The sequence below is a fragment of the Chlorocebus sabaeus genome, chromosome 20, assembly GCF_047675955.1.
Source record: "Chlorocebus sabaeus isolate Y175 chromosome 20, mChlSab1.0.hap1, whole genome shotgun sequence".
Taxonomy (NCBI): domain Eukaryota; kingdom Metazoa; phylum Chordata; class Mammalia; order Primates; family Cercopithecidae; genus Chlorocebus; species Chlorocebus sabaeus.
In genome coordinates, this window is record NC_132923.1 from 75005690 (window position 1) to 75023313 (window position 17624).

General features: G+C 38.9%; 1 protein-coding gene across 8 annotated transcripts in view; it reads right to left on the reverse strand.

Moving 5' to 3' along the window:
• Positions 1 to 17624, reverse strand: part of PATJ (PATJ crumbs cell polarity complex component) — a 409036-nt gene that overhangs the window by 331113 nt on the left and 60299 nt on the right. For all 8 annotated transcript variants that reach the window (XM_038000719.2, XM_038000715.2, XM_038000710.2 and 5 more), the window contains 3 exons: positions 10982 to 11125; positions 7197 to 7273; positions 4207 to 4263 (listed from right to left, as the gene is read on the reverse strand). In XM_038000719.2, the coding sequence (XP_037856647.2) occupies positions 4207 to 4263; positions 7197 to 7273; positions 10982 to 11125 (278 nt within the window). The remainder of the gene's footprint in view (positions 1 to 4206; positions 4264 to 7196; positions 7274 to 10981; positions 11126 to 17624) is intronic.

Here is a 17624-nt window from a genome sequence, read left to right on the forward strand (position 1 = left end):
CAGCCTCCCAAGTAGCTGGGATTACAGGCACGCACCACCATGCCTGGCTAATTTTTGTATTTGTAGGAGAGACGAGGTTTTACCATGTTGCCCAGGCTGGTCTTGTACTCCTGACCTCAGGTGATCTTCCTGCCTCAGCCTCCCAAAATGCCAGGATTACAGGCGTGAGCCACTGTGCCTGGCCAAGGCTGTGTCTTAAAAGTGAAGCAAATCAGAGGTAGTCTGAATCTTACCAGAACTGTACCTCTTCCCCATCTCTAAAATGAGCACCCACCAGTATCACCACACACACACTCTCTCTCTCTCTCTCTCTCTCTCTCTCTGTCTCTCTCTTCCCTCCCCTCCCTCTGTCAACACATTAGCAGGCTAATGATATCATCTGAAGCCTTTTATAGTTGTCAGACATTTAATCAAATTTTGGCATGACAAGAGATATACCCAAACAAAAAGACAAAACATCAAACGACAGAAACAGATCCAAAGTTAATCCAGATATTGGTATTACTTAAAGTCTTTATAAGCTATGGTTAACATGCTGAAGAATTAGAGGAAAAGATGGCAAATACAGGAACAGATGAAAAATATAGATTTTTTTTTTTTTTTTGAGACGGAGTCTCGCTCTGTCGCCCAGTCTGGAGTGCAGTGGCGCAATCTCGGCTCACTGCAAGCTCCACCTCCCAGGTTCACACCATTCTTCTGCCTCAGCCTCCCGAGTAGCTGCGACTACAGGTGCCCGCCACCACGCCCTGCTAATTTTTTGTATTTTTAGTAGAGACAGGGTTTCACTGTGTTAGCCAGGATGGTCTTGATCTCCCGACCTCATGATCCACCCGCCTTGGCCTCCCAAAGTGCTGGGATTACAGGTGTCAGCCACTCACCCTAGATTTTTTTTTATGTCAGGAATTTAGCTGGAGGATTATAATCTAAAAAGAAATAAAATGAAAATTCCATACTAGATAAATAAATAAAATTAAGCACTTAATAGATGGGCTTCAGCAGCCAATTAGGCACAGGAAATTTAGTAAACTGGAAGACAGTTAAACAGAAAATAAGAGTTTAGTGTAAATTAAAGAGCAATTTCATGCAACACTGATTTATATGATAATAAGAAAAATAATAATAAGAGCCCGGCCGGGCACAGTGGTTCACACCTGTAATCCCAGCACTTTAGGAGGCCAAGGCTTCACCTGAGGGCACAAGTTCGAGACCAGCTTGGCCAACATCGTGAAACTCCATCTCTACTAAAAATAGAAAAAATTAGCCAGGCATGGTGGTGGGTGCCTCTAATCCCAGCTACTTGGGAGGCCGAGGCAGGAGAATCGCTTGAACCTGGGAGGCAGAGGTTGCAGTGAGCCAAGATGATAAATTACAAGATGAGCCATATTGCTTTTTGTATTTTCCTCAGATTTACAGTCACAACGATGAAATGACTCAAAATGCAGGTAAACTGGGAAGGGAAGAAAGATCGCACCATTGCACTCCAGCCTAGGCAACAAGAATGAAACCCGTCTCAAAAAACAAGAGCCTACTATGTGCTTGCAACTATTCTAGGCATATTATAGTTAATACCTATATAAATGTATGAGGCAGGTACAATATTAAGCATAACATAGCTAATTTCTGTATAAATCTATGAGGCAGGTATTAATATTTCCTTTTTACATATAAAAAAACTGAGACAAGGACTTTAGATCATTTTCTAAGATCACACAGCTATGAAATTCTGCATAAGTCAGAATTTAAACTGAGGCAGTTTGGTTCTAGAATCCATGTAATCAGTACATTATAATGCAGAAATTAATAACAAATGAAGCTTGATGAGGTGTTTGCCTTTGAGACGGAGTTTCCCTCTTGTTGCCCAGGCTGGAGTGCAATGGTGCAATCTTGGCTCACTGCAACATCTGCCTCCCAGGTTCAAGCGATACTCCTGCCTCAGCCTCCTGACTAGCTAGGATTACAGGCACCCATTACCACGCCCAGCTAATTTTTTTGCATTTTTATTGAGACAGGGTTTCACTATGTTGTTTTTGGTTTTTTTTGAGACAGAGTCTTGCTCTGTTGCCCAGGCTGAAGTGCAGTGGCACCATTTTGACTCACCACAACCTCCGCCTCTTGGGTTCAGCGATTCTCCTGCCTCAGCCTACCAAGCAGCTAGGACTACAGGTGCATGCCACCATGTCTGGCTAATTTTTGTATTTTTAGTAGAGACAGGGTTTCACTATGTTGGCCAGGCTGGTCTCAAACTCTGGACCTTGTGATCAGCCTCCCAAAGTGCTGGGATTATAGGCGTGAGCCACCGTGCCTGTCTTTGTATTTGTATTTCTTACTCTCATTTTGAATTAAATCCCTCTCAATATATTGAGAGGTAATTAATATTTAGTCACTACTCTAATCTAATCTGACTTTGTAAATAGTTTAAAATTAAACTATAAGATGAGCCATATGCTTTTTGTATTTTCCTCAGATTTTGTACATCTGAGGAAAGCTTGGTCAGTTGGCCAACACAGTCACAACGATGAAGTGACTCAAGATGCAGGTAAACTGGGAAGAGAAGAAAGACTCGCCAGTGCCAGCCTTGAAAATTCAAACCTGGCCAGGCGCAGTGGCTCATGCCTGTAATCCCAGCACTTTGGGAGGCCGAGGCAGGTGGATTACCTGCGGTCAGGAGTTCGAGACCAGCCTGACTAACATGGTGAAACCCCATCTCTACTTAAAAAAGAAAAAAATTAGCCGGGGATGGTGGCACATGTATGTAGTCCCAGCTACTCGAGAGGCAGAGGCAGGAGAATCGCTTGAACCTGGGAGGCAGAGGTTGCAAGGAGCTGAGATCACGCCACTGCACTCCAGCCTGGATGACAGAGCAAGACTCCGTTGTGAAAAAAAAGAAAGAAAAGAAAATTCAAACCTATAAAACTATGGCACACATAGCATAAAATCATGGAAGATAAATATTGATTACAAATACTCAACCAAGAAGAAAATGGCAGCACTACCTAAAGACTTTTCAACTTCTTATGAAACCTGCATGGGATGCAGAAAATACATTTTTAGCTGGGCGCTGTGACTCACACCTGTAGTCCCAGCACTTTGGGAGGCCAAGGCGGGCGGATCACTTGAGGTCAGGAGTTTGAGACCAGCCTGACCAACAGGGAGAAACCCCATCTCTACTAAAAATACAAAATTAGCCGGGCGTGGTGGTGCATGCCTGTAATCCTAGCTACTAGGGAAGCTGAGGCAGGAGAATCGCTTGAACCTGGGAGGCACAGGTTGTGGTGAGCCAAGATCGCGCCACTGCATTCCAGCCTGGGCAACAAGGGTGAAACTCTGTCTCAAAAAAAAAAAAAAAAAAAAGAAAATACATTCTTAAAACTGCATGTGACAGAAGAGTTTAAGGTGGGCTCAGCACTTATATCCCGTGCAGAATTACAGTATGACTTCTGAAACCACTCAGACAAGAACATCTTTCCTTTCTTATCAACTGTTGAGGAAGCCGCCTACAAGACTTCTCTTAGTTTCAATTGCCCTGGCCTCTGCTTATCCAGAAGGAGAATTCTTAGTGACAGGACACAAAAAATGCTGGAAAAAAAAATGCAGAAGTTGTCTTCTGGCACCTTGCCAACAGAAATAAAGCTTACCAAAAAGTTTTAAATTCAAGAACAACCACTGCCTACACTCAGAAGATAAACCACTTTTCTTTCCTTGAACAGCTGAACCTGAAGCCTTTTTTAAAGCCTGTATTCCTGGGTCTTGATTTTTAAGAAACATATATTAAAGGACTTCTTATAATATCTAAAAAGCTAACACGCACTGCACAATGTTACTCTGCATACTACATCTAATGTGGGCAAAAGAGTCAAATCTAGGTTTTGGCTTCTGGACATTGACACAGGGATCCCATGTTCTTCCCAGGCATCATCTTTCATAACAGTGAGACCCATCACATTTCCAGGAAACATGCAAGACTAAGTTCTGGAAGCTTTAGGTCACAGCACTAATTTAGTTTCTTCAGCAGGAATTTAAAGAAAGTTCTTCAAACTATGAAAAATGGACAGAGTTCAGTGGCTCCACCTGTAATCCCAACACTTTGGGAGGCAAACACAGGAGGATCACTTGAGCCTATGAGTCTGAGACCAACCTGGACAACATAGTAAGACCCTATCTCTTAAAAAAAAAAAAACTGTTAACTTTGTTATAAAAAATGCTTACCTTTGAATATTTCTGTAACTCAGCATCATCTGCAATCTGTGTGTCCAAAGTAGCAACCTAAATTTACAAAAAAAAATTTCCAGTATTTGTAAAAACATAACTGTATTTCTTCCTACATTTTCTGAAAATATCTGTAAAACCTATATATTGATAACTCTATTTCACTTACATTCTAATACCTTTCTTATATTTTTGAAATCTACAACACATAATGTGAAATTTCAGAGTATATTTGACTTTTTTGTTGTTGTTCTCCACAACAATCTTTTTTCCTAAATTGCATAAATTGAACAGAAGGTGATGGGCAAATATATATACTATTTTTTTAATACCTAAATGACATGCCAAATATGTTTTTATTTGGTTATAAAGAGGTTTATAGATTACTTGTATATCATCTCATATGGTTATGTCCTGCCTGGGTTTTTATTATTATTATTATTATATTTTAAGTTCTAGGGTACATGTGCACAACGTGCAGGTTTGTTACATATGTATACTTGTGCCATGTTGGTGTGTTGCACCCATCAACTCATCAGCACCCATCAACTCGTCATTTATATCAGGTATAACTCCCAATGCCATCCCTCCCCCCTCCCCCCATACTATTTTTAAAAATCCATGATCCCTAAAATTTTAATATAATCCTCCATTATGCTAAATGCATAAAAATTTTACTCTTTTTACAAAATCAAGAATATGGCCATTTCTACTTTCAAATCCAAGCCTCAAAACAAAATTTGCAAGGTCAGTAAAGTCAGATGTGTTTGGAAAAACTAAAGCATCTGACTTTCCACAACAAGCTCAAACCATTTCCCCAGGAGAAATAGCTGGCAAAGACACAAACAGAAAGACCTGGTCCCTGGTGGAAAGCTCATGGAATACTTAAAGCTTTTAATCCTGGCCTAAAACTATTCTAAGCTTCAATGGTGGACATCCACAGAAATGAATTCCTTGCAAGCAAAAGTATGTTACTGATGATTTGCATCTGTAACTTGTTAATAAAATATGATGCATCTGGCAGGAAGGGATAAGTTAAACAATGACCCAACTACAGCTTCTGAAAGTACCGCATTTCAAATAAGCAGATTCTGGAAGAAAATGAAATAAGAAATATTGGAGTACATGCATTCATTCACTCTCCATTATGTCTGGCTTCTTTCTGCCAACTATTCCTTGGTACAAGATGCTACAACTTTTAATGGATAGCTGTCACTTTAAATTTCCAACTTCAAATTCTGTCTCTTCTTTATAATTTGTCTGTTATGACCTCACCATGTAATAAATAAATGAAATTTAAAAGTTTAGTTATAAGGAGAATAAAATTTTAACGGAAGGCTGGCAGTAGCTCATGTCTGTAATCCCAGAACTTTGGGAGGCCAAGGAGGGTGGATCACTTGAGCCCAGGAGCTCGAGACCAGACTGGGCTGTAACACAGTGAGACACCATCTCTAAAAAAAAAATTGAAAAATTAGGTGAGCGTGGTGGCTCATGCTTGTAGTCCCAGTCAGTCAGAAGGCTGAGGTGGGAGGATCGCTTGAGCCCAGGAAGTTGAAGCTGCAGTGAACTATGATTGTACCACTGCATTCCAGTCTGGGCAACAAAGCAAGACCCTGTCTCTCAAAAAATCGTTTTTTGCTTTTTGTTTTTTGTTTTTGTTTTTGAGGTGGAGTCTCCCTCTTTCGCCCAGCCACAGTGCAGTGGCACAATCTCGGCTCACCACAACCTCCGCCTCCTGGGTTAAGCGATTCTCCTGCCTCAGCCTCCCAAGTAGCTGGGATTACAGGTGCCCACTATCACACCCAGCTAACTTTTGCATTTTTAGTAGATACAAGGTTTCACCCTATTGGCCAGGCTGGTCTCAAACTCCCAACCTCAAGTGATCCACCCCCATCTCGACCTCCCAAAGTGCTGGGATTACAGGTGTGAGCTACCCCATGTGGCCAAAAAAAATGTTTTTTAACAAAAAAAGAGCCCATCATAAAACTGGTCATTTGTAAATACTGGTACAGCAAATTCCTTTGAATATCAAACCACTAAGATAAGTAGGAAAGGCCATTTGCTAGGTAATAGCCTAATAACCATATTTGAAATCTATGAAGCAAAGAAACAGCAGCTTGGGAAAACTGACACACAGGTATAAAGTTACCAAGAGAAAGTGTCAATTGTATTGACTCATCCTAATGACACTGAAAAGTTTGTGACAACAGACAGTGGCTAGGTAATCTAAACCAAAATGATTTTTTAAATCTCCAACCAGCCAACAAGTACTAATAATAAACATATGTAAGAAAATGTGAATGAGAGTAGAAATTTAAAAGAATATTTTTTTACTAATGCATTTAGTGAACACTGTAGAGGCTTGTCTAAGTACAACTTTCTGCCTTCATGTGGATTCATATGGGGAAATGTAATCAATCCCTTACTCAATGAATCTAATAGCAGGAGAAAGGAAGTCTAATGGACCACTGGTACTATAAACTTATACCTAACCTAAATTACTTCCTGTTCTTCCAAATACATTTGATAATCATTCTTTCATTTTTCACATAAAACTATAAGATTCTTTGTGAAACATAGGACTAATATCCACAGTCCTTTCAGTGTACAGTAAAACAAACAGATCATAAAAGCAATCATAAAAATGCCAGCAATTTTAAGCAGCTGATATAGGTTATAAATTTAAAGGCAAGCTCTCTCTCTCTCTCCTAACAGTTTTCTGTCTATTGTCGACTTAAATGGTTTCAACATGAACTGAGTGTCTGCTAATTTTAACGGAAGTTTGCGTGCAGTCCTTAATTATTCTTACAGCTTAAAATGCTAAAGATGGGGGAAAAAATCAACTGATTGATCCAATAGGGAAGAAAGGCAGGAAGGAAAAATAAAGGCAGGCTGGCTATTCTTTGACTCTCCCATTTCTTTGGACTGTAGTGTTAGAAACTTGATGTGAAATGAGACAGAGTGTTTTTTATTAGAGCATTTTAACATACCATTACTTCATAATCAGGACCCAATAGGTTTTCCCATCTGGATTTCAGCTCATTTTCTGGAGAGTCTGGGGTTTTTTCTGGATATTAAAAAAAAGAGAGAGAGAGAGAATGTTGAAACTACTGTGAGCCAAACACACTTAACTGCTAAATTCTTCAATAACAGTCCAGTTTCAGTAAGTAAAGGGGAAATGAATAAAAAGGAAAATGCATTAACTTAGGTCTACTAGGTAAAGTAAATCAGAGGTGACTTATAAAACTAACATAAAATGTAAAGACCAGCTGTGACCAAATTACGAAAGAGCTTTTTTTGTTAAGGGATATTTTAAAGGAAAGAGAACATGATGAGTTATACATGAAATTTAAATTATATACAGTTTATATGTAAACATTCTATAGTTTACAAGTAAAATGCATCTGGCTTTGCTTTATAATACATTAGGACATAGAAGGATTTAATTTAAATGTTAATCACTTCAAAGTAGTTCCATTCCAGCTGCCCACTAGAAAAGTAAAAACTTATCAAGATATCTTTACTATCAGCAGCGCATATCAACACAATACAATCAGACTTTTCACATGGGTAGCTATAAAGGCTTGTCTGGTTTAATTCAGTCAAAGTTCTATGAGCTTTAATACAATAGAAACTCTGGTTTCACACTAGTCTTTTGTTGCTTGGTTATTAAGATATTTGTATCTTTATGACTTTCTTACTTGAGTGTAATACTGTCTGTGTTGCATAATTTTATAGAGCCAAAACAGATTTTAAGTGTCTTGCCTGTCCTCCACATGACTGTAGGCAGAAGCTCAGTGCATGGTGCATAGTATGAATAATGTCTAATAGGCAAAAGTCAAAGTACTAAAACTGAAGTTATAACTTATACCCATAGCAGTAGCAGAAAATGAACAAACTTCTACGTTTTTTAACTTAAAGAAAAACTGTCTCAATATTGTCTTAAGATTAAACAAGTCACAGAACAGTTATCACAACTGATATAACCATCTGCCTAAAATCAAATGTAACTTGCAGTATCAGTTCTTTTAGTCTTCAGCATGGACAGCTTATCTTGGATAAGCATATAATGTTTAATTACATAATACAAATCATTAAGCGAAACAGGCTAACCTCAAAAATCAGTGACTAACACTAATGAACACTAAAGAACTTAAATTACTACATTTATAAAAGAACATCCGTGAAATAACTATATTAATTGCTATGCTAGATTTCATTTAGGGGATGACTAACCAAAGATCCTATTAAAAACAAAAAATCAAATTCATTTGGGCTCTGCACCTTTGTGCCTATTCCTGTTAGTATTTCCTTAAGAAATTACATTAAGAGTTCTAACATGTTACCTTATAAATTTCTTCTTATAAATTTCCAGTAATTTCTTATCTGGTAAACAAATTTGAACAAAATTTGCAATTTATTTGTTGAATTCTAAGCTTAAAAACATGGCTCTCATATGACAGTTAATATATATGTATAAAATAATGTTGACATCTCACCAGCAATTCTTTTGACTATATTTTTACCTTTCAGTTGTACAACAAAAACACAGTCACGTGTTTTAAACCACAGTACAAAGGCCTAAGTGCTAGAGAAAAGAGTCAGCAGCTCAATAAATCCTAGGTTACACAAAATGATCAAAAAATGAATAACATGATGATCTGAAACAATTATTCCAAAGGCAAAAAGAGAGCTAACCTCATAGCAGTTAGTAGATTTTGGTTTTACTCTAAAGCTAAAATTATACATATGCAAGAAGAAAAAAATGTAGTGAAGTTGATCCAAATAGCACACATAAAATATTTCTAAAACTGATACTTCCTGGTCAATTGTAGGTATACTCTTTAATTTTTGCAAATATAACTAAAAAATGGTATGTCATTTTTAAAATTTGTATTTCTTTCATCACAAATGAAGTTGATATGTCAGTGTTGTTATTAGCTTTTTGTATTCCTCTTTCGTGAACCATCTGTTCACTATCTTTACCTGCTTTCATTTTAGCAAGTAGGACTTAATTTTAAATGGGAACATAATATATAAGATGCCAAGACCGTCACATTGATGATGAAAATCTTGTAGTGCATGTCTTGGAGTTAAAGTCTTAAGTATCAAGAAGTAAAATAATTTCATTGTTTCTATTACTAACATTAAAAGTTGAGTGCAAATTGTATAAAATTAGGTACCTTGATTAGTAAAAAAAAAAAATTGAATGTTTTGTCATTTATTTTATTAAGCAAGCCCAGTTAAGCCAAGCTTAGTAAATAATGTTTTTTAAACATCAGGCAGCATTTAAAATAGAGGAGTATTGTTATCCCTAGCGTGAGTATAATGATGATATGAAAAGCTTTGTCTTGTCATTATAATAATTAAAAAAAGGAACATTTATTATGGAAAAATATTTCTAAAACTATATCTAATTTCAGAATGTACTCGATTTTCATCTGACTTTTTACTGAAAATCTGAGCTCAACTCAGATTTGCAAAGATAAACTGCAATCTACTTGAGTGAAAAAGAACAAGGTAAATTTCCAAATCATAGGCTATTCTTTCCTGACCTGAGACAAGACAAAGCCAAAAGCCAAAACTTCTCAGGAACATGGATGGTTTTAAGTACTCAAGGAGTTTCATTTAGCAGGCGAGGCTTTCCCGGGCACTTTTATGCAGGGAACTGTGTGCAACTGTTACTCAATGAACTTGGAGAGTAGAGTCCACTATAATAGCTAAGGTATCAAAATACAAAGTAAAAGGACAAAGCTGCAAATCAATTAAAAAAAATTAAAGAATAAATGTTTAACAGCCTGGCAATTCGATGCAACTTTCAGAAATGTATACATTATTAATTTTTATAATAAAAAACATGTATAATGAAAAAGAAACATATGCTATATGTGTATAAACACCAATAATCTATAGATATAGACATATCAATGATAATATATAAGCTAAGGTGGTTCCCGCCTATAATCTCAGCACTCTGGGGGGCCAAGGTGGGAGGATGGCTTGAGGTCAGGAGTTTGAAACCAGCCTGGACAACAAAGTGAGACCCCATCTCTACCAAAATTAAAATAAAATTAAAAACTTAATATAAGTGAAGAAAAATTAAACAAGAGCTTGGTCTCCAACCATCACAGTGTTAACATGTTGATATTGGCTGGGCACAGTGGCTCATACCTGTAATCCCAACACTTTGGGAGGCCCAGGTGGGCAGATCAGTTGAGGCCAGGAGTTCAAGACCAGCCTGGCCAATATGGTGAAACCCCATCTCTACTAAAAATACAAAAATTAGCCCAGTGTGGTGGCATGCACCTGTAATCCCAGCTATACTTGGGAGGCTGAGGCAGGAGAATCACTTGAACCCAGGAGGTGGAGGTTACAGTAAGCTGAGATCATGCCACTGCACTCCAGCCTGGGCAACAAGAATGAAACTCCATCTCAGGGTCTGTCGTGGGGTGGGGGAAGGGGGGAGGGATAGCATTAGGAGAAATACCTAATGTAACGACAAGTTAACGGGTGCAGCACACCAACATGGCACAAGTATACATATGTAACAAACCTGCACGTTGTGCACATGTACCCTAGAACTTAAAGTATAATAAAAAATAAAAGAAGAAAATAAAAAACTCCATCTCAAAAAAAAAGATGTTGATATTAACAATATGCTATTTTATATCTCCAAAATGCCTATAAGATTTCTCACATTATATTAAATTTAAAGAGGGAAAATGGGTAACAAATGAAGAAGTCTGTTATTGCAAAGTGAATGCTTTGTACCTACCCAATTTTTCTAAGGCTTGTATGTTGTCATTTAAATTATCCATTCTATCTTTAATTTCCTCCTGTTCACCATCCACATTAGTTTCAGTTTCCACTGCTCCAGTTAGAAAGAGAGCTGGTGGTTTGGGTGGTTCAACAACAATTCCTAAAACAAAAAAATACATATTAAAAAAAATTTTTTTTAATGCTAACTTGAATTATTAGTTGTTGAGGACTATATTTAAGTGAGCATATTTTACTCCTGTTCTCCCATTTCATGACCTTATTAAATCTGAGACAACTTACATATATGATTCCTTAAACCCAAAATGCCATGTGTAATAGATAATCAATTCCTTAAAAAATGAACTTGTTAATAGCATTGAAAAGAATAAGGAACTAAACAATGAGAAGAGAAAAGCAAGGTAAAGTCAATGACAAAGAAGGGGTTAGATGTTTTTCAATATATCCTTGGAAAAAAAAAAAATGCTAAAGTCCTAAGCTCTTACTGTTCTGGTGGGCAGGAAGTAAGACCTGTAGAATAGCTGGACCAATTGCTATGGGCTCTCCTATGTTCTGGCATGACATCATCATGACGCTGACAAACAAGCCTACACAGGTAACCTCATTAGTTAGAAGGGAGTTAGAAAGAATTCCCCTTGGTATAGAGATTCCTCATTTTGCTAAATTGAGCTAAGTGAAATAATAGAGGAACTGGAAAGGAGCAGTGGCTCATGGCTATAGTCCTAGTGCTTTGGGAGGTCAAGGTGGGAGGATCATATCAGGCCAGAAGTTTGAGACCAGCCGGGGCAACTTAGTGAGACCCACTCTCTACTCCCAAACAAGAAATCTTCTTTAAAAATTAGCCAGACATGGTGACGTGCACCTGTAGTCCTAGCTACTTGGGAGGCTGAGGTGGGAGGATTTTCTGAGCCCAGGAGTTTGAGGGTGCAGTGAGCTATGATCGTGTCACTGTACTACAGTCTGGGTGACAGAGCAAGACCCTGTTTTTTAAAAAAAAAAAAACATGAGTTACCCAAGGTTTCACTCTCAACCATAAGTTGCATAAGAGTGATTCTACGTTGTGTTTTAAATAATTACACATCACTTATAAAGTATTCTTATAAAAAATAATTTAGGCCGGGCATGGTGGCTCATGCCTGTAATTCCAGCACTTTGGGAAATCAAGACAGGTGGATCACTTGAGGTCACGTGTTCAAGACCAGCCTGGCCAACATGGTGAAACCCTATCTCTACTAAAACTACAAAAATTAGACAGGCATGATGGCGCACGCTTGTAATCCCAGCCACTGGGGAGGCTGAGACATGAGAATCAAGAATTGCTCATTCACAGATACTGGGTATCCCTACATTCAGTTGGTGTGGTAAACTGAAGCCAAGAGCTCTTTCAGAGCTATTAAACACCATTATAGGGAAGGATTCCAAGATGGCCAAATAGGAACAGCTCCAGTCTACAGCTCCCAGCGTGAGTGACACAGAAGACAGGTGACTTCTGCATTTCCAACTGAGGTACTGGGTTCATCTCACTGGGACTGGTTGGACAGTGGGTGCAGCCCACGGAGTGTAAGCCGAAGGAAGGCGGGGCATCGCCTCACCCGGGAAGCACAGGGGTCAGGGAGTTCCCTTTCCTAGCCAAGGGAACCCGTGACAGACACTACCTGGAAAATCGGGACACTCCTGCCCTAATACTGTACTTTTCCAACGGTCTTAGCAAATGGCACACCAGGAGATTAAATCCCATGCCTGGCTTGGAGGGTCCCACGCCCATGGAGCCTTGCTCACTGCTAGCACAGCAGTCTGAGATTGAACTGCAGGGTGGCAGCGAGGCTGCGGGAGGGACGTCTGCCATTGCTGAGTTTTGACAAGGTAAACAAAGCTCCCGGAAGCTCGAACTGGGTGGAGCCCACTGCAGCTCAACAAGGCCCGCCTGCCTCTATAGATTCCACCTCTGGGGACAGGGCATAGCTGAACAAAAGGCAGCAGAAACGTCTGAAGACTTAAAAGTCCCTGTATGACAGCTTTGAAGAGAGCAGTGGTTCTCTCAGCACGGAGTTTGAGATCTGAGAACAGAGACTGCCTCCTCAAGTGGGTCCCTGACTCCCAAGTAGACTAACTGGGAGACATCTCCCAGTAGGGGCCGACTGAAACCTCATACAGCTGGGTCCCCTTGGAGACGAAGCTTCCAGAGGAAGGATTAGGCAACAATATTTACTGTTCTGCGATATTTGCTGCTCTGTAGCCTCTACTGGTGATACCCAGGCAAACAGGGTCTGGAGTGGACTTCCAGAAAACTCCAACAGGCCTGCAGCTGAGGGTCCTGACTGTTAGAAGGAAAACTAACAATCGAAAGGAATAGCATCAACATAAACAAAAAGGATATCCACACCAAAACACCATCTGTAGGTCACCATCATCAAAGACCAAAGGGAGCTAAAACCATACAGATGGGGAAAAAACAGAGCCGAAAAGCTGAAAACTCTAAAACACAGAGTGCCTCTTCTTCTTTCTCCAAAGGATCGCAGCTCCTTGCCAGCAATGGAACAAAGCTGGATGGAGAATGACTTTCACGAGCTGACAGAAGGAGGTTTCAGAAGATCGGTAATAACAAACTTCTCCGAGTTAAAGGAGGATGTTCGAACCCATCGCAAGGAAGCTAAAAACCTTGAAAAAAGATTAGAATGGCTAACTAGAATGAACAGTGTAGAGAAGACTTTAAATGACCTGATGGAGCTGAAAACCTTGGCATGAGAACTACGTGACGAATGCACAAGCTTCAGTAGCCGATTTGATCAAATGGAAGAAAGGGTATCAGTGATGGAAGATCAAATAAATGAAATGAAGCAAGAAGAGAAATTTAGAGAAAAAAGAGTAAAAAGAAACAAACAAAGCCTCCAAGAAATATGGGACTATGTGAAAAGACCAAATCTATGTTTGATTGGTATACCTGAAAGTGATGGGGAGAATGGAACCAAGTTGGAAAACACTCTTCATGATATTATCCAGGAGAACTTCCCCAACCTAGCAAGGCAAGCCAACATTCAAATTCAGGAAATACAGAGAACGCCACAAAGATACTCTTCGAGAAGAGCAACCACAAGATACATAATTGTCAGATTCACCAAAGTTGAAATGAAGGAAAAAATGTTAAGGACAGCCAGAGAGAAAGGTCGGGTTACCCACAAAGGGAAGCCCATCAGACTAACCAGAAGATCTCTTGGCAGAAACTCTACAAGCCAGAATAGAATGGGGGCCAATATTGGACATTCTTAAAGAAAAGAATTTTCAACCCACAATTTCATATCCAGCCAAACTAAGCTTCCTAAGTGAAGGAGAAATAAAATCCTTTACAGACAAGAAAATGCTGAGAGATTTTGTCACTGCCAGGCCTGCCTTACAGGAGCTCCTGAAGGAAGCACTAAACATGGAAAGGAACAATCAGTACCAGCCACTGCAAAAACATGCCAAATTGTAAAGACCATCAATGCTAGGAAGAAACTGCATCAACTAACGGGCAAAATAACCAGCAAATATCATAATGACAGGATCAAATTCACACATAACAATATTAACCTTAAATGTAAATGGGCTAAATGCCCCAATTAAAAGACACACACTGGCAAATTGGATAAAGAGTCAAGACCCATCAGTGTACTGTATTCAGGAGACCCATCTCATGTGCAGAGACATACATAGGCTCAAAAGAAAGGGATGGAGGAAGATCTACCAGAAATACAAACTAACATCAGATAATACTATAAACACCTCCATGCAAATAAACTAGAAAATCTAGAAGAAACTGATAAATTCCTGGACACATACACCCTCCTAAGACTAAACCAGGAAAACACTGAATCCCTGAATAGACCAATAACAGGTTCTGAAACTGAGGCAATAATTAATAGCCAACCAACCAAAAAAAGTCCAGAACCAGACAGATTCACAGCCAAATTCTACCAGAGGTACAAAGAGGAACTGGTACCATTCCTTCTGAAACTATTCCAATCAATAGAAAAAGAGGGAATCCTCCCCAGCTCATTTTATGAGGCCAGCATCATCCTGACACCAAAGCCTGGCAGAGACACAACAAACAGAAAAAGAGAATTTTAGACAAATATCCCTGATGAACATTGATGCAAAAATCCTCAATAAAATACTGGCAAACGAAATTCAGCAGCACATCAAAAAGTTTATCCACCACAATCAAGTTGGTTTCATCCCTGGGATGCAAGGCTAGTTGAAGATGTGCAAATCAATAAATGTAATCCATCATATAAACAGAACCAAAGACAAAAACCACGTGATTATCTCAATAGATACAGAAAAGGCCTTTGACAAAATTCAACAGCCCTTCATGCTAAAAACTCTCAATAAATTCGGTATTGATGGAAGGTATCTCAAAATAATAAGAGCTATTTATGACAAACCCACAAGCCAATATCATACTGAATGAGCAAAAACTGGAAGCATTCCCTCTGAAAACTGGCACAAGACAGGGATGCCCTCTCTTACCACTCCTATTCAACATAGTGTTGGAAGTTCTGGCCAGGGCAATCAGGCAGGAGAAAGACATAAAGCATATTCAATTAGGAAGAGAAGAAGTCAAACTGTCCCTGTTTGCAGATGACATGATTGTATATTTAGAAAACCCCACTGTCTCAGCCCAAAATCTCCTTATGCTAATAAGCAACTTCAGCAGTCTCAGGATACAAAAGCAATGTGCAAAAATCATAAGCATTCCTACACAGCAATAACAGACAAACAGAGAGCCAAATCATGAGTGAACTCCCATTCACAACTGCTTCAAAGAGAATAAAATACCTAGGAATCCAACTTACAAGGGATGTGAAGGACCTCTTCAAGGAAAACTGCAAACCACTGCTCAACGAAATAAAAGAGGATACAAACAAATGGGAGAACATTCCATGTTCATGGATAGGAAGAATCGATATCGGGAAAATGTCCATACTGCCCAACATAATTTATAGATTCAGTGTCATCCCCATCAAGCCACCAATGACTTCCTTCACAGAATTGGAAAAAACTACTTTAAAGTTCATATGTAACCAAAAAAAGGCCCACATTGCCAAGACAATCCTAGGTAAAAAGAACAAAGCTGGAGGCATCATGCTACCTGATTTCAAACTATACTACAAGGCTACGGTAACTAAAACAGCATGGTACTGGTACCAAAACAGAGATATAGACCAATGGAACAGAACAGAGCCCTCAAAAATAATACCACACATCTACAACCATCTCATCTTTGACAAACCTGACAAAAACAAGAAATGGGGAAAGGATTCCCTATTTAATAAATGGTGCTGTGAAAACTGGCTAGCCATAAGTAGAAAGCTGAAACTGAATCCCTTCCTTACTCCTTATACAAAGATTAATTCAAGATGGATTAAAGACTTAAATGTTAGACCTAAAACCATAAAAACCCTAGAAGAAAATCTAGGCAACACCATTCAGGACATAGGCGTGGGCAAGGACTTCATGACTAAAACACCAAAAGCAAGGGCAACAAAAGCCAAAATAGACAAATGGGATCTAATTAAACTAAAGAGCTTCTGCACAGCAAAAGAAACTACCATCAGAGTAAACAGACAACCTACAGAATGGGAGAATATTTTTGCAATCTACTCATCTGACAAAGGGCTAATATCCAGAATCTACAAAGAACTTAAACAAATTTACAAGAAAAAATCAAACAACCCCATAAAAAAGTGGGCAAAGCATATGAACAGACACTTCTCAAAAGAAGACGTTTATGCAGCCAACAGACACATGAAAAAATGCTCATCATCACTGGTCATCAAAGAAATGCAAATCAAAACCACAATGAGATACCATCTCACACCAGTTAGAATGGTGATCATTAAAAAGTCAGGAAACAACAGGTGCTGGAGAGGATGTGGAGAAATAGGAACACTTTTACACTGTTGGTGGGAGTGTAAACTTGTTCATCCATTGTTGAAGACAGTGTGGCGATTCCTCAAGGATCTAGAATTAGAAATACCATTTGATCCAGCCATCCCATTACTGGGTATATATCCAAAGGATTATAAATCATGCTGCTATAAAGACACATGCACATGTATGTTTATTGTGGCACTATTCACAATAGCAAAGACTTGGAACCAACCTAAATGTCCATTAATGATAGCCTGAATTAAGAAAATGTGGCACATATACACCATAGAATACTATGCAGCCATAAAAAAGGATGGGTTCATGTCCTTTGCTGGGACATGGATGAAGCTGGAAACCATCATTCCGAGCAAACCATTGCAAAGACAGAAAACCAAACACTGCATTTCTCACTCATAGGTGGGAACTGAACAATGAGAACACTTGGACACAGGGTGGGGAACATCACACACTGGGGCCTGTTGTAGGGTGGGAGGAGTGGGGAGGGATAGCATCAGAAGAAATACCTAATATAAATGTTGAGTTAATGGGTGCAGCACACCAACATGTCACATGTATACATATGTAACAAACCTGCACGTCATGCACATGTACTTTAGAACTTAAAGTATAATTTAAAAAAAATAAAAATTAAATTTAAAAAAAAGCTTCTGCATAGCAAAATAAGTAGTCAACGTAGTCAACACAGTAAACAGACAACCTACAGAATGGGA